This window comes from Cyanistes caeruleus, chromosome 5 (genome assembly GCF_971803275.1).
Source record: "Cyanistes caeruleus chromosome 5, bCyaCae1.hap1.1, whole genome shotgun sequence".
Classification (NCBI taxonomy): Eukaryota; Metazoa; Chordata; class Aves; order Passeriformes; family Paridae; genus Cyanistes; species Cyanistes caeruleus.
This window is the reverse complement of record NC_141705.1, coordinates 27,542,323-27,562,027: the sequence shown is the minus strand read 5'-3', so window position 1 is coordinate 27,562,027 and position 19,705 is coordinate 27,542,323. Positions and strand designations below refer to the sequence as shown.

The following is a 19,705-nucleotide window of genomic DNA, read 5'->3' as shown; positions in this document are numbered from 1 at the left end:
CTCCCTAAACTGGAAGCTTTCCAGCAACCCCAATCTGTACCAACAGAGGGGCGGTCGGTCCCTCTCCAAACAGGTTTACGCCGCTTTTCCCCCACACTTACCACTAAAAGAAGGCGCCGGCAACCGGGGCCGCTGCGGAGCGGCCGCGATGTCCCAGCGTTTGAAAACCTTTGAAAATGGCGCGCGGAGCAGCGGCCGCTTCCGGCCCGTCACCGCAGCAACGGGGGGGCCTGCCCCGCCTCGGCCCGGCCCGGCCCTGCCCGCCCCTTCCGTTCCTTCCCATCCCCGGCCGCCCCTTCCGTTCCTTCCCGTCCCCGGCCGCCCCTTCCGTTCCTTCCCGGCCCCGGCCACCCCTTCCCGGCCCGGCAGCCCGCGCGGCGCGGGCGGAAGGCTTGGTGTGGCCGCGGCCCCGTGCGCCGGTAGATCCGGGACGAGCGGCCCGGCCCCGAGAGCCTACGGGAGAGACAGAGGGACGTTTTCAGTGCGCATGTGGGTGGGATCCTGCAGCCCGCAGGAGAAGGGGCAAAGGGTGCAGGGTGAAAGGGGAATAGGTTTAGACTGGATAGGAGGAGCTTGAAAGATAGGATCTTTACTGTAAGGGTGGCGAGACGCTGAAGAGATTTCCCAGAGAAGTTGTGGGTGCCCCACTCCTGAAAGTGTTCCCGGCCAGGCTGAATGGGGTTTTGAATAACTGGGAGGTGTACTGGGAGGTGTCCCTGCCCATGGAAGATGGCTGGAACTAGAGGATCTTTAAGGTCCCTTCCAACGCAAGCAGTTCTATGAATCTGTGAAATCCAGGTGTTTCAATGTTACTGAGTTCCATCTGGCAGGTTTGTTACAAAACTCAGAAGAAAAAGCTCACATTCATACTTTTTAAAATTTTTTTATTCTTGCAGCTGTATCTCAGAATTAACATTTTACCTCTGTCTGCATGTTTATTTTATCTGTTTATCCTATATACACCCCATCTTTATCCAACAACTTGGAAATTTCATCAAAGCTGTACAGAAAACCTAGGTCCTGAATCCCTGGCAGCTGAAGCTCCAGGAGGAGGAAGGGTTTACATGAGGCTAGAGTATACTGATACTACATCATATTTACTAAAAGGAAGAAAAACAACATGGGTGCAGAAATGGAAAAATGCTTTAAATAGCCAGTAGCAAAACAATGGAATTAACTCCTTCACGTATTTTCATCTTGCTGAAATAACTCTCCACAGAAATAAAGAATATGATGAACATAGTTTAATTAAGAATTATAGCCATAGTCACATTACATCTCAGAACATAAGTTCAGTCTTCCCACTGCATAAAGTTCTACATCCATACTTCCTCGAACAAAGAAGGGAAAATATCTGATAGGCTTCAAAATGCTTACATAATTTCTAAGATGCAAAATATTAGTGAAAACAGTAATATTCTTTTGGCAGACTATGAAGGTAGTGCTTACTGCTTTTGGCAAGAGAAGGGATTATAAATAAAAATATTTTAATATTAGGGAAAGGGAAAAACTGTATCCAAAGTGTTTCACAGAATTAATACTTTTAAACAGTACTTCAGCCCAGTAGAAGCACAACAAATCCCCGAAGGTTTTATTTTGCCCTGAAAGGCATTTGAAACAGGAGTGTTACTCAACATACATGGCAGTTAACTACACACACCTAGAAATCCACTTTTTAAAACCCAGTAATATTTATAGTGTTTGATTCCTTTATACACAGGGACACGCTTTGCTAGCTTCTCTTTCCCTTTCTAGAACTTAATGAGACTGTGCAATACTGGAGCAGTAGTCTAGAATATCCTGTATAGTGAATTCCATAGTAATTCCTGATCCAGGGTAGCAGCGAGCTATCAGCCCTTCAAAGTGCTTGTATTGTCGTATGAATTCATCTTGCATGGAATGCCACACAACCTGCCAAAGAAAAGCAAACTTTAGGAAAAGTGAGGTGGCACAATACCCTACATAGGTGAACTACAAAACATTGGCTCATTAACTGATTCTCAGTTCAGCTGTCATTTTACAGTTAAAGATTACCAATAAAGTTCAATTGATTGAGTTACTGCATTAAAAAGAAGGTTGATGTTTTTTACCCATTAAGATCTGTAATGTTGACATGACTTGTAATAAATGTGCAAAGCAGAAAATTGTAAAGAAGATGGGGAAGTTTTCCTAATAGAGGTGTATCTTTTGTCCATCAGGAAAACACCTGGAACCAGAAGAGTGCTATAATTCATGTTTCAGACTTTAAAAAGCTGTTTAAACAAGTTTAACTCAAGTCTACTTATAATTTAGTCCAGTGAAAAAGTTTACAGAGTGTAAGAAAAACATTGGATAATACAACTATCAGAAAATATATAATTGAAAGTATTCTGCTGCAATGCACCAGCTAAGTTTGACATCAGTTACCCATTCATTTAAATCTACTCTCTACTTCCAACATATTTTGCAGAACAGATGTTACCCATCAATGGTTAGCTAATGGGCATCATAAAGGAAGTTTCTTTCTGAACTTTTTTCCTACCACTCTGGTCCAAATTGGTATTGAACAAATAGAAACAGAGTAGAATTATAAAAAAAAAAACCCCAAAAGCTGTACTCAAAATTTATGTTTTCAGAGTTAGGCTGAACATTTTCACAGAATACATATGCAAAAGAAGTAATAAAAAGCCTCTGTGTAACATCATAGGGTTTTTAGGACATGATTTAGTTTACCTGAAGTAAGTTTTCTTCTTCACAGAGATGTTTATCTACTTTCTTGTAGAGATTATCCAATCCCTTCTTCACTTCTTTACCGGGATATTCCTTTATAACTTTACGAAGCTCTTGTTTATTAAAAGCCAGCTGATAGCTTACTTCCTCCTCTCGTATACCTTGTGCCACACGAGCTTCAACACCTTCAAAAAAATGCTAACAACAAGTAAAAGCATTAGTCACTATCACAAATCTGAGCTAATTAACTTCATTTGACAAGGATATGTGTGGTTAAATCTTGATTCTGCTTCATGACTGTTGTGTTCTCCCAGTTTTTGTTTTTGAATTGGGCATGAAGTACTGCTCAGTCATAAACATTAAAACACAGCCCAACAATACAGCAGTCCAAGTACTAGCATAAAACTGAAACCAGTAATTTTTAGAAGTAATTGATCTTTTCTTTGCAACCTTGTAACTAATAACCAATCAGCCTCAAAATCCTCAATTCAAGAGCTCATAGCCAGGGATCCAAATATTCTATCTTTTGGATGAACTCCCTAAGCACCTGAGCATCTTTTAAACCATAATTACACAGGACCGTATTTGTTCACAATTCCCCTCCCTTCTCACAGCCATTGACCAGTTTTCTCAACATAGTATAAAGGTTGTAGTAAATAGAGGCAAGTATTTCTATGAACATGCAGGTTGGGCTCAAGAGTGCATCAGGTCTTGCTAGGACAGGGGTAACTCTCTAGCTAACTTTCTTCACAGCAGCTTTTATGGTGCTGTGTTTTGGATTTGTGGCTAAAACTGGGCTGATAACACAACAATGTTTTGGTTACTGCTGAACAGGTCAAATCTGACCAAATCATAGCACATAACATCATGCTCAGCTACAAAAATTAGGGTTGGAGGAGGCAGGGTTGGTATTTGGCTTCAAGGTGGCTGTTGCTCAGAAATTGCCTGGGCATCAATCTGCTTGTGAGAAGTAGTTAATGACTGCTTTTGCGTCACTTACTTTATTTTTTTCTGCTATCTCTCTCCCCTTCTCTGATTAAACTGTCTTGATCTCTGCCCCCAAATTTTTTCACTTGTGCTCTTTATTGTCTCCCCTGGAGAGAGGGACTGAGTAGCAGTTAGCTACATGGCAGTTTAGGCATTAGTCAGAGTCAATCCACAAGTGGTAAACAGAAATAAAGCAATTTAATTTTCAAAAAGGGAATACATCTTAAAATGTCTCTGAAAATGGATGCCTGAAATCCTGTTTATAGAAGAAGCCATAAGACATCCAAGTGGATAGATCTGAGTCTGAACCTAAGTCACCACTTAGTTTCACATTTAGTTCAGACATACAGAATTTTCCTACAACTTTTCTTCTTGTTGAACAGCTCAGAAACTACAGCAATTTTCTCTGCAGCTGAGGTGAGGAAGATTGCCTCAAAAATCCTGATGACTTGTCCCCTCACTTTTTTCTTCCTCAAAACTATTTCCTTAAGACACTGATGTTTAGTCAGTACTATTAATTGCCATGAAAAATTTGGTTATTTTCATTCAAGACTGTTACCTTCATGAGTACTCTTGCCAGACATGCTCCAGTCCAAAATAATAAAGCAAGAGATTATGATAGATACAGTGATAAATCAAATAGTGTAAATAATACATTCAAAACCTCTCCTGTACCATTTAAATGAATACTCAAATATACTCACATTTAATTTCTCAAGAGGCTGTCCAAGTGAGTAGATTACATAAGACTGAAGATGATCAGTGTATTTCTGTTTGGCTTCTTTTTTCTCAGCCTCCAGACAAGAAATTTTCAAGCGAGAAAGTGTTGCAAAAATATGATGGAAGTTCTCCATCATGACGACATCCCTGGGCGTCTTCTGGCTTTCATTAGCTACTTTCTCAACTGAAAGAAATGAGAAACAAAATACTCAGAATACCAAATGGACAACAAAATTCAGAAAAACATAAGTAACCATAATACTATCAAAAAAGGAATTTTGAATTTCATGTAATTGATTGCCATTTGTATGAGTAACTGTCAGAATTGTCACTAAATAAAACACTACCTAAAAGCCTTCAAAAGAAGTAACAGATACATACAGGCTCTAAGACGATTAAATTTGTATGGCAAAAAAGTCACTTATAAACAGATACAAATTAATGAGTACATATGGTCTCATTTACAGGTATGAGGAAAGGCTTACAGGCATGCTTTCTTCTGGGAAGGCTTACAAGCATGCTTTCAGTATCCCTAATAAATTGTACATGATAGAACTATTTAAGAGAAGTCACAGCAAATTCAATTCCCATCTTCACTAGGACAAAAATCTTCAATAAAGGTAGTGGGTTTTTTTTAAACGTACTTCTTAATCTCAGTTTTTGCTTTTTAGCTTTATGGTCAAAATTACCATCAGTCCCTAAATTTAATAAAAATGTATAATCCTGCACATAGATCTTTTACTTCCCCCTCCCCCTGCCATAAAAATCCAAAAGACCAAACCCAAAAAAACAACAAGCAGGCAAAAAAATTTCCACCTATCTCTTCCTTACAGCAGCTAAGTGCAGGTTGAAAGAGGATGGCTTCAGCCAAGAGCAGTTAAGTCTGAATGCCTGTTCATACATTAATCATTTTGCTGAGACTACCAGGATGCCCATCATAAAAGTGATCCAAAGCACCAGAGTATCAGTAATGAGCACAGATTCATTCCAGTCAAGACACTGAGCTGCTAAGAAGGAAAAATCTGCTACTGCCCATTTTTATTCTTCCTATATGATTTTTTTACAGGGGGAAAAATATAGACAAGAAACCACTTCAGACTGAGCATGCCACGTTGCTGCCATCTCCCCTCCCTCTTCAGTCTTAACCACTTCTTTCTGTCACAACTCAAATTTACTTTACAGGTATGTACAAAGGGAAGTATCTAAAAGTGTATCACAATCAAAAGGATTACACTTGCTCACTTACAATAACAGATAACCAAAATGTCAGCACAGTCTTAAAAAAATCACCTATTAGGGAAAAAGTATATATAAACAGGTGGAAACAATTATTCTAGTAACTATGACAGCCTTGGAAGACCTACCACTGTCAAAGACAGCTCTAATAAGTTTTATGTAGGCTTTATCTAGATCTCCTCGTCGTTCTGCATTTTTGAAAATTGATTCAGCAAGGGCTGCAAACTCTTCAAATTCAGCAACAAATGGAAGGATCCCAACTTTACTCTTCTTTGAGATTTTCACTTCATCCATCTGCTTCATCTGATTACTCTTTAATTTAAAACAAGAACAAGTGTTAGGCTCCAGATCATGTAACAACTATTAAAAGAAAAATGCAGGCATACTGAAAAATCAACATTTATCCACCAAAGACAGAAATAATTCTTTCAATTAGTACACCTATTTAGTCTTTCACCCTTTTTACCCTTAAAATTTTTAAAGCAAAATACTTGGAAAGAAAAAGGAAAGAAGGTATTTTATTCCCCTTTATTTACTTAGTATTATGAAAACAAACACCCAATGGGAAAAAAAAACCAAATTTATGCACCAGAAGCAATTAACAATTTTCATTTTATAATCTAACAAGGAACTCCACTTTTCCGATTCAGCCAAGCTAATGCTTCCTTTTGCTGCAGGAAGTTTCCTTAGTCTTCTTTTGAAGAAATTTTATTTCTGAGTGTAATCAGAAATCAGTTTTCAAATATTTTAAGTATTAAACTTATCAAGAATGGTCGGTTTTATGATGTTTGCTTAGAGTCAAATTACATTTATGACAATAAAAACAAAGTTATACCAACAATTCTGTTTTCAGTAAGCCTGCCATATTTAATATAATGGTTGTAACTGCAGCAAAAGGAAGTTTCAGACAGTAGAGACAGCCTCTGCTACTGCCAAAAGAACTCACACCCTCTTAAGTCAACAAGGTTTGGCTTTGGCAAGTAAAAAAGTCAGAGAGCTACTTAATGGACTTCAGTAATCTCAGTAGGAGGACAAGTTTAAACAAACAACTGAGAATGTCAACTAGTTCAGAATTGTGAACGAGTGGTCTTATTTGTTACAAAAATCTACTTATTGAGGAAAACTGGAATGGAGAGGAAAAACGAAATACAACCACCATTTATTTGAAGGCTTGGCCAGTAGAAAAGCAATAAATTACTAATTTTCATTTAAAATTTAAAGCAAGAATTTAAATATAAATACATGCTAAATCAAACTGGGTAGAAGTGGGCTTCCTATAATATTTCAGTTAGCTTAATCAGAATAACTAAATGCACTTACAATGCACTTATCAAAGTTCCTTTTGACAGTCACCAAAACATTTCCCAGGGTTGTGCTGAGAAAGGATGCAGGGTCCACATTTTGAGCTGTCCATACATGATGGCTCATCTTAACTAACATATAAAGGGAATTGAAGCTATCAATCTTGTCTCCCAGTGCTATAAGGTTATTCAGCTCAGGTTCAATACAACGAAATATTTTTGTCATCATTTGTCGGATCATGTCCTTCCTATTAAAAATGTGTAAGAGGAAAATATTACTCTGACAGTTTACTAGGCTATTTTATATGTTTTTCTAAATATTTATTTGATATAGTAGTCTCATTTGCATGCAACAAGTCTCTTGACTTTCAGAAAGTCAGTAGCACACAGTAAAAATCAACAATCAAAGGTATAAAATATTCCAGAAAGTATTTTCTCTGTGGAAGCTGCCACTCTCAGAACTTTCCTAAGCATATTTTTATATAATAGTGCCTAATTTCAATTTGCAAGCTATTAAGAGAACAACGATATACAGAAATAGCCATCTAATACACAAAAAATATTATTTTTACTGATACACTCAGTGTCTAGGTAAAAATTAGAAGTTCACTATTCACTTTCACTGAAAGGGAATAATTTCTGATTCTAGAGAAAAAAGTTTTATATTCCAAATAAACTCAAACATAGGCTTAAGAATCAATAATTAAAAATAGCAGCACATACTCAGATGATACTGTTTGCGGAACACCAGAAGTGTATGAACGAGATAAAGCTACCCCATCCACTTCCTCCACTTCATTCTGTAAGAATAAGGAATGCATATAAAGATAAGGTTTGTCTCCAATCTATATCAAAGCAGTTACTATATCTGACAAAAGCAATAGAAGTAGCAGCTCCATACCCCCAGTACCCCCTGCCTCCAGAGTAGAAAACAGAGCAGTTTGCAAGTTTCTGGTAGTTTTCTAGTCATGTTCCACTGAATTCAACACTATCCATAATAAATCCCCACTGTCTTCCTACATAGCATGATGGAGTGTTGTCATCTTATGAGGAGACAGCCACGGCATAGGAAATATGTCAGTCCTTTCATAACTTTTGCATTGATCAGCCAAAAATAAAGATTCTCCCAGATATAGAAGAAAAACTAATTACTTATCACCTGGATCACATAATCCCCAATAAATTCCAAAGTTCTCTTTTAAAGAGATCTCTTTTAAGGCCTGGTCAATAGTTTTTACTTCAGTGACAGAGAATGTAAGTCATACCGTTGTTGTTCCAGAGGTGGTCTGATGTTGTTGTAGTTTGAAAAATTTACTAATGAAGTCCTGTTCTGCCAGACACAGAGGCTCTAGTTCACTTAATACTTGTTCAAAAATCTAAAGACAGTTAAAATATTTTATCAACATACCAAATACTATGGATAGTTAGCAATACTAATTTTAATTGTTTTTGCATATACTTTCTATCTTCACAAAGCTTTAGAAGGCTTACTACTGCTTAACAGAAACGGAAACAGCTTGTACTTAGCTCTCTAAAAGTAATAGCTGCATCTTCAACATAGTCCTTTCTTATCCATGTAATACTCTAAAGAAAAGAACAAGCTATGTTTTTCCACAACTAGAAGTTTTCTAGTCACAGCCTGAGGAAGCAGTTTTGTGCTATAATGGAAGCACTTGCATTTTAATACCAAGTCGGGGGTTCTGCCACCATCTTTTCTGCCTGGGTTGCTAAGTGAAGGAAGACAAAATTAAGACTCAGGGAAGAAAAACAGGTCATCTGTCTATGTTGAAATTAACTGCTCTACAGAAAAAGCAGAAGTTTCTACATAGCTGCTACAGAAACAAAAAAGTAGGTTTTGTAACAAAGTATGCAACACAATTTTTAGATTTAAACTAAAGCAAAACACTACTTTGGCAATAAGCAATTACAATGATTTAATTTTATTAGTACAAAATAAGGAAATTTTAAGTCAGATGTTAAACATATTTCTCTTACACAGTTATTTAAAAATTAAGGCATGCAATAATTTACATAAATTAAACCAATCTAGCCACATAGGAAACCCATGGTGATTAAAATTCCCATAGGAAAAAAACCCCAGAAACCTAGTAGGTCAGCTCAATAGCTTACAATTCTGTATATTAAATCACATTCATGTATCCCCAATGGGTGTGAGATATAAGTGAGAAATAATAACAATAAATAACAATAGCACATTAATTGTATAAACCTGCTTTAACAAGTTAGCTTTTTAATTCTAGACAAGTTGCTGCTACAAGTTCATAATAACTTAACAGTTAATATTGTTTCAGGCTTGTATTTCCTCCAGGAAAAGACTGAACAATCATTTTAAAAAGTCAGAAGAAAAACATTCATCTCCATCAAATAATTCAATAAAAAGCAACAAAATTATTTTCATCTCTGTCTGAGAACTGCTTGTTTTCCTTCCACAGCACTGAGGAGTTAATTCCACAAGAAATGGTGAGCACTGTCACTTTTAATGCTTCAGGAAAAAAAGTCAACAGATGCCGTGGACAGCAGGTTTTAAAACAGGATAAGGCTACTCCTTTAATAACTTAGTGCTATTGGTTAAAGTTCAAAATTGATGATAACTAATGTGAAACCAGTATAAATAAAATTTTAGGGTCACACTCAAGTCCTGGCTAAAATGCTTATCTTCCTTATCTTTTACTTTTGCTTACATACTGGCAAAATGTCATAGAATACTGAATGAGTTGAAAACAACAAACAAAACAATGGATAATATATCAGTTCCATTCCTACTTGCTTAAAAACACGTATTTGGCTTAAACTTAAAGGAGCATTTTTTATGCTTGATATTCCTTAAAGACCACACACAGCATATAAAGGATTTAAACACATTCTTATAATGTGAGAATAATACTCTCATCTACATATTTCTTAGGAACTACCTTTATTAGAGGTACGGTACATATAAACTTTGAAATTGGCATGTTTTAGAATTTTAGAAGAAGAGATTTTTGAACTATACAAGGAGGATATTTAAGATACTTCTAATACAAAACTAAGCAGGAATCCTATGCAATCTTTTTACTTTACCTTATCAAATTTTGTTCTGTCAGCAACATCCAGGTCAGAGGCAGACATGTTTCCCATGTCTAACAGTGAGGACGACTGAGATCTACGGTTTCCTGAACTCTGAACAGAGAGTTTATTTAGACTAGAAGTAGACCCAGTTAATTTTCCAGAACTTCCATGAAGACCTGTGAAATAAAGACACTATGAAGAAGGAAAGTGAAGGCAGAATAAAATACTGAAGAATAGGTTTGTTACAGAACATGAGATCAAGAGTTGCTAGTAGTCCTATATTAAAATCAAACAACTTTTGTCTAATCTATAAATGCTTCTGCTGTAAACATATTCTTTCCTCATTATAAGGTAACTGATATTCTTCAGCAGTTTTCAAAGTACAATATAACTATTTTAATTCTCATGGTAAAGTATGGCAAAAGGTGTAAAAGGAACTAAACTCTAAAATACAGTAACATGGGGACTAAAGACTTGAAAGCTAAGACCAGTTATATTTGTGAACGTATTTTGGGCAAAGGCTGCCACAAGCAGAAGGACTGAACCACAGGAAGGAAAAAAAAAAAATTTAGAAGTATTATACACACACAGGCACTTTTTCATCTTGAACTTGATCCTTCTGCTGTTAACATCCTTTTATCTACACAATTTGTTCCAGCTATTTTTCTGGATCTACAACACCACGGTAACTCTGCTGCTAATGCTCTCCCCTCCTTTTGACCATAAACATTCAGTCATTTCTTCATTATATTGCTGGGCCTTCTCCTAGGAGCATGTATTTTCTTTTTTATTTCTTTTACCCCCAAATTTTTCAGAAATGTTGGACCAGGACAGAGAAAGCTAATAACAAAAAAGACCAAAAAATTATCATTATCTGATCTCCAACTAAACTTCTCACATATAAGCCACAAAGAAACTCAAAAGCAATCCTGCAAGTTTCACTTAACTGCTGTGTTGGTATCTAGTCTAGGGACACAAGACAAAGTCTATAGATCTAATCTAAATTGTGACTACAACCTGCTGGAGGAGTGGAAAACAGTGACAAGCTCTCAGGCACAAACTATTTTTACTATCAACTAGTAGAATGTGAAAACCAAAAGATATTGCCTTTATGTGCAAATCTTCTCAGATTCTATGTTGGGACTTAGAGTTGTGCTTCCTTTTTGCCTTGCAAGCCTAATGGTTCTGCTAATGTTTATTTCATTCTGAACAGAGTGCTTCAGTGTTAGGTAGATTCTCCCTAATGCAGCACTACATCGTAACATCGACACACATGCATTGACAACACCAACTAATGCAACTAGTTATACTCACTCTCAGTTTCCTGTTTGACAGCACTTTCTTTTCGAGGCAGTGTAGCTGGGATGGATTAGGTTGCAAGCATCAAAGACAAAGACAAGTTAAAATGCAGTTTGCACAAACCATGCACAAGATGCAAGTTAAGCTCTAACTGGAAAGAAACATGCAGAGAACTATAAGCAGCAAGTAACTACATTGCAAACACATTTAGTTGGAGAGGTACTATTCTAGAAATTCAGTATCTAAACTACATGGAAAATAGAGTAAGTTTCTAGGTATTAAAATTTGATTTTTCTTATACAGTATGTTCAAAGAACACTTTTGGTAACACTTATTTAACTTCTCCCAAATTGAGAAGTCCATTAAATTATTTGTCAGACTCAGTTTCCATGAGAAATCATATCAAAAATAGACATGAAGAAATTAAAATGTACTTATGGAATTTTTTTCCTGAGTCAGAGATATTGTCCACCTTTTCAATTTAAAACACACACACAATTACTGCAAAATAATTCATATTGACAGTAGGTCTGGCTAACGTTTTCTTAGTTGCTGCAAATCAGGATGTTTACATAGAGAATACATTTTGTGCATTCATGCTGCACAAAAACAGATGACTGCAAATTTGGAGAGGATAAATATAATAAACATATAGTAAAAAATTTTCAAAGAGGTTTTTGTATTTTTTCTGGGATTTTTTCAGAGTTGAAGTTTCCTCAAGTGGACTTCAATATGAAATTTAAAGTAAATGGGCATTTGTAGAAAATATAGAATCCCTAGAGTAAAAGGCATTTGCATACACACACTAAAAGCAATATGTGGTTTTAAAAAGATCTTGATGAAGATGGATGCTACAAGCCCCCCAAAATGGAGCAGGCAAGCAGAACCTTCTGTAATAGAATGAGTAGATATTTCTAAATGCCACAAACATGTCTTAAATACCAGATGTTCTCAAGTAGGCAACACTACTGATAATTTTTACATCAAATTCAAATTTAATTCCAGCCTAGTTTTTAGATCTTGGGGGTTTTGGTGGATTTTGAATAAAAAAGGTTTAGACATGATATATTTGGCATATGCAACTGTCATGCATTGGTCCCACTTCTTCATCATCCTCAATTTCTAAACACATGGGACTTATTACAGAATGTGAAGAACTACAAAGATCAGGCCTTGGGCAATCAGGGCAGCCTTAGTGGCTTTTGACAAGCTACATCATATCAATATATGACAGTAGTAGCACTCTTTCCAACACTGATTTTATGGTATTTAAGTATCAAAGTCTTGGCTTCATCAGAAAAGAAAAAAGAAAAAAAAAGAAAAAAAAGACTACTTAAGACGAGTGTGAATGCTCATGACCCAGGCTGGTTTTATTTGCCATAAAAATGCAGACAAAGAACCTTGCGCTAGCACAGAATGCCAGAATTCTCCCAGCATCCCCTCTGCGTTTGAGGCATTCAAATAGCAGTGCTATTCCCAAAGCACAAAAAAAAAGGCAAGAACACACACCAACACAACTTGGAAACAGGTCATCTTTAGTATTTGAGTACAACTGGAGCATTATGCACCTACACTACTCCTTAAACAAGTTTACACTATTAAGAAGTAATGTATTTTGAATAAATGTGCAATTAGCAGTAGTACAATCACTACGATGAACACAGAAGCCTTTGAAATTACACACCCTTATGAGGTGTTGCAACAGAAATAAATTTGCACAAATACACGACAGCAGTCTTCCCAAGGTGCAGCTTTTACTCTGGTGAATTGAAGGACCTCTTTCTCCAAAATGCCGGATTGCTCCGTAACATTTGCACAAGTTAGGGAACTGCTACAAAAGCTGTCTCTTCACAAATACAAATCACAAAACAAGTATCAAGACAAAGCGTTTAGAATGTTTCAGAAGTCAATTTTCATTAGACTAAAGGTACTTTTTTCTTGCAGTAAGATTGCTTTTCAAGATCAATGAATTAAAATGTTCTGACAATGACATCTTACGGCACCTGTTGCTTTCTATGACCAACAGCTTGCCAAGTTCTACCTTTCCAGTTTTCCCTCTCTCAAACAAACCTTACCACTTTCCTGCTTTCTTCCTTTCATTACATTTTTCTAGTTTCTACCATCAAACTTCAAAGCATAAATTCACGACCCAAAAGAGGCTGACAGAACTTACTACTGACAGCTGCACATAATTTTGGAATTCAGAATTTGCAAACTGATAAACCGTGGCAAATATAAATATTTCAAAGAAGCTGTGGAACACTGCACCTAGAAGTACAGAACTGACAATACAAAAATACACCTGTACCACTGTTGCTTTATAAGTATCCAAGGTTATTTTTTTGTTTTAAGCTTTATTTCCATATTCACGCTAGACTAATCCAAGTAAGAATACTCCCTTAAATATAAATACCTACACGTTAACAAATTATGATTTCTAGTCTCAGACTACATAGGTAAATCCCCCTGAAAAAACACATTAAAATATGTATGTTTTACAAGGCAGAATTAGCATTACAACCTGCTTCTTAAAAATCCACCCAAGATTTATTAAAAGCAGAAATAACAGCAGAAGGACACAAAATAATGCTGCCCAAACTCCCTTTAATTACAAGAGTTGATTTTTCATATTTGTTCGGGTAATAAAGTGTGATAATTCAAGCAATAAAAAGTAAGTGTAGATTTGAAAACCGAGAGAAATACTGTATTTTATACTTTTATTTTGACTAATTTTACAACATTTCAGTTGTGCTACTTTGGTCTTGTGGAAGTCAGAAGTTTTACCAATCATATTTTTCATCCAACTTCTTCCATCTCTCCAAAAGTAAAGAATTTTACACCATTACAAAATCAGCCCTAGGTGTTGTAGTGAGTGTTTTATATGCAAACAGTAAGATTCAAAGCAAGATATGTGCCTTCTGGAAGCTTACCAAACTTTTTTCCTTCTCTGGTTGTGCCTGTCATCTTGATCTTGGCAACTTCAAAGAAATCTTTTATTTCCCTTTCATAAAGTCGTGATAAATAATCCATATAATTCTTAAAAAGGAAAATGTAAATTTAGTAAACAGGCATTCATACCAAGTTTCCTCTATTTTAGGTAAATACGTCTTAAAACCTGGACATTTTCAAGTATGACTAAGTAACAAACTAGTCTGGACTACATAAGTATATATATTTATGCAGCATGCACAAAAATATATTTATGATATTTAAACATCTTACATTCATTTTCATAGTGAGGTCACTGATCATTAATCAGAAACTCCTACTTTTCCTTCATAAGGAAAAATATGCAATGCAGTACATACAGATAGGTTTACTAGTGGTAGAGCATCACAGAATTCTGTTCAAGGGTAGAATAGAGAGAATACAGCACCCTTCTTCTTCCATCAGACTCTTACTGTGCCCCCAAAAGCACACATAAATATGTAATTCTCACATTTTTTATCAGAAGATCACAAAGATGCAAACCATTCACTATCTGCTTTACCCTGAAGGCAAAGGAACAACTACTCCCAAGCCATTTTCAAAGTCTAATTTAAATCTTCCATTTAAGAATGACAGTACTTTAATTTTAAAAATACTTGTTTTGTAAGAAATAACTTTTCCTTGACTTCTACCTGAACATTCTGTAGTAATTTTTTTACTCCATGTTAGTTTTAAACATAGTAGTTAAAAGTTAACATACATACAAGGGAAAAATATTTCTATTTAATTTACTGTACAAGAGACCTCTGAAGTTTTTGACACACCCAAGTGAAATGAAGGTCTGTTGAAATAGAGATGTTGCACAAGCAATAAGCACACCAATTTGAAATTAGCTTGATTATTTTTCTTACTAGCTGTATAACAGCAAACTTTTTCTACATAAATATTAAGGTATCTTATGATACTTCAGCATAGAATGTTTGAGGGAAAAACTAACAAACAGAGCAGGAGACCACAAATACTAAAAAATTAAGTTTCTATTCTAAAAAGGAATAAAAAGAGAGGAGCAGTGAGTTATACTTAATATATAGCAATATTAAAATGACAGGTACACACACACAGACTTCTGACTCTCAAACCCAGTCTGTTATGTACACTCTCTAGCATTATTTGATCACTTCACATACCTTTGTTAGCCCTTCATATTTTCCATAATCTGTGTTCTTGAGCCACTCCATCAGTTTAGCATATCGAAGTAAATCTCTGTGAAATGGATGATGATTGGGTAATGTCAATTCAGCAGAGTGCTGTGCAAGAGTGGAACTCTGATCGTGACCCTTGATAAGAGAAAGTATTAAAGTAAATCTGGAAGCACTACACAGATGTACCAGACATTTCCTGAAAAATTTAATATGAAGACAAACAAAAAGGCATAAAAATACCTTGCATAGCAGCAAGAGACGCAGACTGAAAAAGACACCTAACATCATACAGAAACTGAGTTATTACAGCCATGGCAGGCAGTGCATCTTAATAAGCTTGTTTATTTTAAGGCTCTTCGCCTTCAGGGTGAGTCACTTTGGCCCTTTTTGTAAAATAATGCAATGTACAACTGAATGAAAATTTAATGACAAGCATTCAATTGCTCCTGAAAAATTTTTAGAAATTTTCACATTAGTCCTAAAAATAAAAAAAAAATAATAATAATAAAAAAAAAATCTGTTTCTGTTTAAAGATATTTTTCCCATCTATAATTTCCAAGTCCCCAGTTAATGGGTGGCCTGGGTGTTAATGATGAGCTTTACACCTCTCCTCTGAAATCGTGCTCCAATTCAGCATACTTTAGTCCATTTTGGCGAAGCCTAACTTGATCAAATCTTAAAAGCACCAGTGCACACACACATTCCCTCTCCCTCCACACAAACACACACACACAACACATTGTCAATGAACATTTACTAAACAGTTTACAATGTGCAGCATAAACTAATCAATTTAACACAAGCTACTCATTTCATGCTCCTCCTTTACACAAAGGTCCCATCATACTGCTAGAAAAACATATGATTTTGTTTCTTTAAGCTTTCACTTGCTTGAACTCACAAGCTTCCTGAGCAATTCAGGAAGAGCAAGCAAGGTAACACCTCTATGCAGAACAGCAGAACACACAACCATTATCCCTGGGTTAAAAGAATGGAGGATAAGATTAAATTTCCGAACAGCTTTAATATTTTCTGTAAAGTCTTTTTTTACTGGGCTTGCAGTAAATACAGCAACAGAACTTGTATTTTGTGCCATGGCAGCTCACAAAGATTGTACTAACTGGTCTTCAATTCCTGCATCAGATGCAGGTGGTTTATACAGGTCAGTCAATGTCCATCCCTGAGAGAGGCAGCATTCCTGTCAGTTCCATCTTGGACACAAGACGTCAGCAGAATAAGCTATACCATTTAAAAACTGTAAACAGTAAAAACTGTTTCTAAATTGAAACAGAAACCAGTTTGGATCAAAACTAAAGTAACTTTGTCTTACCCTTTTTCTGTTGTAAATTAGCTCAAACGTTTTGTTAGAGAAAGCTCTTCCACAATACATTCACAGACTTGTTTAAAAAAAAATCTAAGATTTGTAAAATGCTTTTACAAAGTAATGGAACACAAAAAGTGCCAGCTTCTAGATAAAGCTGAACTACTACATAACAATCATGAAATAGTTTGAGTTGCAAGGGATGTTAAAGACCATCTAGTTCTAGCTCCCCTGCAATGGGCAGGGACACCTTCACTAGACCAGGCTGCCCAAAGCCCTGTCCTTGAACTTCCAGTGATGGGGCATCCACAAGTTCTTTGGCAACCTGTTTCAGTACTTTTTTGTATCCAATATGAGTGTGAACTTACTCTGAGCCCTGTTCTTTTAACTATATAAACTGATACAAAAATAGACCTAAAGAAACAAGTCCTGGCCAACTTCATTAATTTACGCTCACAGAAAATGGGGAAGGATAATACTATAAATTTTGCTTACAATCCTGTAGTCTGACTTCAACAAAAAGCTAACATATTGTAATTATTGGAACATATAATTTGGAATTGGAATCCATCCAGCTTTAGCAACACAGCTGCTGTTGTGATTACTGAGGTCATACTTGATACTGTGGGCATACTTTTGGGCATACATACAGCAAGTATTTTCAACAAATCTTTAATATGCCTCTATGAAAAAGAGATCAGAGAAACTCCCTCTAACCCATTTGTTACATTCCTACACCATGCATTTTTAATGTTCAAGTTCATTATAGTTTAACATAATTTACCTGGTGGTACATAACACATAAACATAATTTACCAGTTTTCATCAACTACATCAGTCCAAATGCTCGTTCATATTATTGCTAGGAAATACTAAGCTATCCAAACTTTTATTTTTTCTTTCATGTAACCATTTTATTCATGTCCCTTTATTACACACAACTTTTCTGGTTAGTAGTTGCATTCTTCATAAAGCTAGATGACAAATTCCCTGACAAGGTTAATTTCTCTCTCCAGGCCAACTTTTCCACAAGACTAGTCATTCTGGTTATAGTAAATTATGTCCTGTCCAAGACTGCTCTAAAACATTACAGAGCTTCTAGAGGTACCTTTCCTACCTCAGTTATGGGCTTTCTCTCATTACACATAAATTTATACCGTTACCAAATGACACCCCAGATTTGTTATTCAACTATTTCTTAGTTTCACAGCTTCAACCTACTTCATATTTCAAAGGCAGAAGGCCCAGAGTTGCCTTTAAATTGTGTACTGAACCTGGTTGTTAAAAAATCTTTAAAGTAATTAGTTAATTAATTATTAGTATTACACAATAAAGAAAACTACATTAACTGTTAGTAAACAGTTTTTAACACTGCAGCAAATGGCAATCTGAAGTTGCATTTCTGTTTAAAATTTTTAACTTTTATTCTCCTTTTAATGTAAAGGAGGTGAAGCACTTTAGTATCAGTAGTTTTAATCAAGCATTGAGCTATTTTTCTTTTCAAAAATAAAGAGCAATTTCATACTTTCAAGGAAATATATTTAGGCCCAAATGTGAATATAACTATGTTTTTCCATCTAATAATTCCCAAATCAGAATGTCTTGCTTACATTAACAACTGCCTAGACATCATTGTGTTTTCATTTGTCCTTTTAATTCAGAACTCTTTACCTTTAATCTTCGTTTCTTCTGAAGCGCTCTAGATTACTTTTTTAAGAAACATTCTAAACAAATAATGCAACTCTTCTGATGTTAAAGGTAACACAGTATTGCAATTGAGCTTTTTAACACCATACCAAAAAATTGCTACATTCCTCAAACTAACAAAACAAGCTCATTTTAGTAAGATTGCACAAAAGTCTGTTATACCTCCAGCACTTGAATCTGTATCTCAAAATGAAGTACAAACACTTTTTTTCCCCTCTTTTACAACAATGAAAAATCTTTACAGAGTATCAGCTCTTGCATATTCCTGCTTAAACTTAACAAAGTCATAATTTTTATCTGTTAATTAATACCTCACAGCTGACAGCAAGCCAAAACTTTTCAGAGGGCAAATGTGTATGAAAAACAATGTGAGGCCAGTACTAGTATTAGAATTTTAAAAAAGTAAACTGCCAATTAGTAATAGCACTTTCAACAGCACTGAAAAGTGTATTAAGAATAATAATTTCATCTAATACACAGAATATTACATAGTAGTAATAGTCTCTTGCTGTTTTTTTTAAAATAAAATCCTCAGAAGGGAACATTAGAAAGTCATTGTGTTAAATGGCCACTTCCATAAACAAGTCCAATATTCAAACTTTGTGGACACATTTACATGGGACTCATACAACATAGTTTCTACTTGCTCATTTAAGGGCTGGGACACAATCTATACCCAGGTTTTCAAAATATGGAAAGTGACAGAGGAAAAATATTTTCTAAAGGACAGAAGATAAAGGCAAAAAAATTAATATGCTGTGAAGCTGGAATTCTTCTGCAAAATGAAGGAAATGTAGGAAGCAGTTATCTTTGCCATAAAAAGCCAGGCTCTAAATGCAATTTTCTGTACAATTATCCAGTATTACTCTATTTCATTTTCTGCACACAATCTTATGGATGCTAAATCTGAGCCAGAGTGCCTGTAGTTATTGCAGGCCACATAGCTCTCAGGCCTGACTGAAGCCTAGCCTGGGAAATTCATGAGAAGGAATTAAAACAATTCTCAGAGATACTAAAACAGCCTTGCAGGTGTTGTTTTGCAACCTGTTGTTTCTCCTTGCAAGAGACAGTCAAGGGGGGCAGAGTGCCCCTGACCAATGATGGTGGTGTAGTACTTTGTTAACCAATAAGAGTTTCCTTTCTGTACTTTTCCACGTATCTGTCTATAAGACAGGGCTGAAGCAATAAACTAGGAATTCTCGTGTCGTGACTCCCATGAGAGTCCA

The 19,705-nt window shown here is 35.8% G+C and overlaps 2 protein-coding genes and 1 long non-coding RNA gene across 25 annotated transcripts in view; 1 reads left to right on the top strand and 2 right to left on the bottom strand.

The window, feature by feature from the left end:
* The window catches only part of CEP135 (centrosomal protein 135), a 34,462-nt gene extending 34,104 nt beyond the window's left edge, over positions 1-358 (bottom strand). For 8 of the 11 annotated variants that reach the window (XR_015287078.1, XR_015287079.1, XR_015287077.1 and 5 more), the window contains exon 1: positions 102-358. The gene's annotated coding sequence lies outside the window, so the exon portion shown is untranslated. The remainder of the gene's footprint in view (positions 1-101) is intronic. The other 3 variants (XM_086890087.1, XM_086890090.1, XM_086890088.1) reach the window with 2 other exon arrangements.
* On the top strand, positions 337-10,351 carry LOC111928014 (uncharacterized). Of its 3 annotated transcripts, none has more exons than XR_002863875.2 (4): positions 337-830; positions 5,483-5,598; positions 9,266-9,434; positions 10,058-10,351. It is a non-coding gene; the product is annotated as an uncharacterized LOC111928014 (long non-coding RNA). The 3 variants fall into 3 exon arrangements; XR_002863874.2 differs by having other exon boundaries at positions 343-489; XR_015287084.1 differs by lacking the exon at positions 337-830 and adding an exon at positions 4,884-5,036.
* EXOC1 (exocyst complex component 1) overlaps positions 868-19,705 on the bottom strand; it is a 27,385-nt gene continuing 8,547 nt past the window's right edge. For 7 of the 11 annotated variants that reach the window (XM_023925202.2, XM_086890094.1, XM_086890093.1 and 4 more), the window contains 11 exons: positions 15,437-15,586; positions 14,252-14,357; positions 11,337-11,381; positions 10,035-10,198; positions 8,219-8,329; positions 7,677-7,753; positions 6,973-7,201; positions 5,781-5,964; positions 4,401-4,600; positions 2,713-2,907; positions 868-1,911 (listed from right to left, as the gene is read on the bottom strand). In XM_023925202.2, coding sequence (XP_023780970.1) covers positions 1,759-1,911; positions 2,713-2,907; positions 4,401-4,600; positions 5,781-5,964; positions 6,973-7,201; positions 7,677-7,753; positions 8,219-8,329; positions 10,035-10,198; positions 11,337-11,381; positions 14,252-14,357; positions 15,437-15,586 — 1,614 coding nt within the window. In that variant the 3' untranslated portion in view covers positions 868-1,758. The remainder of the gene's footprint in view (positions 1,912-2,712; positions 2,908-4,400; positions 4,601-5,780; positions 5,965-6,972; positions 7,202-7,676; positions 7,754-8,218; positions 8,330-10,034; positions 10,199-11,336; positions 11,382-14,251; positions 14,358-15,436; positions 15,587-19,705) is intronic. The other 4 variants (XM_086890096.1, XM_086890097.1, XM_023925198.2 and 1 more) reach the window with 1 other exon arrangement.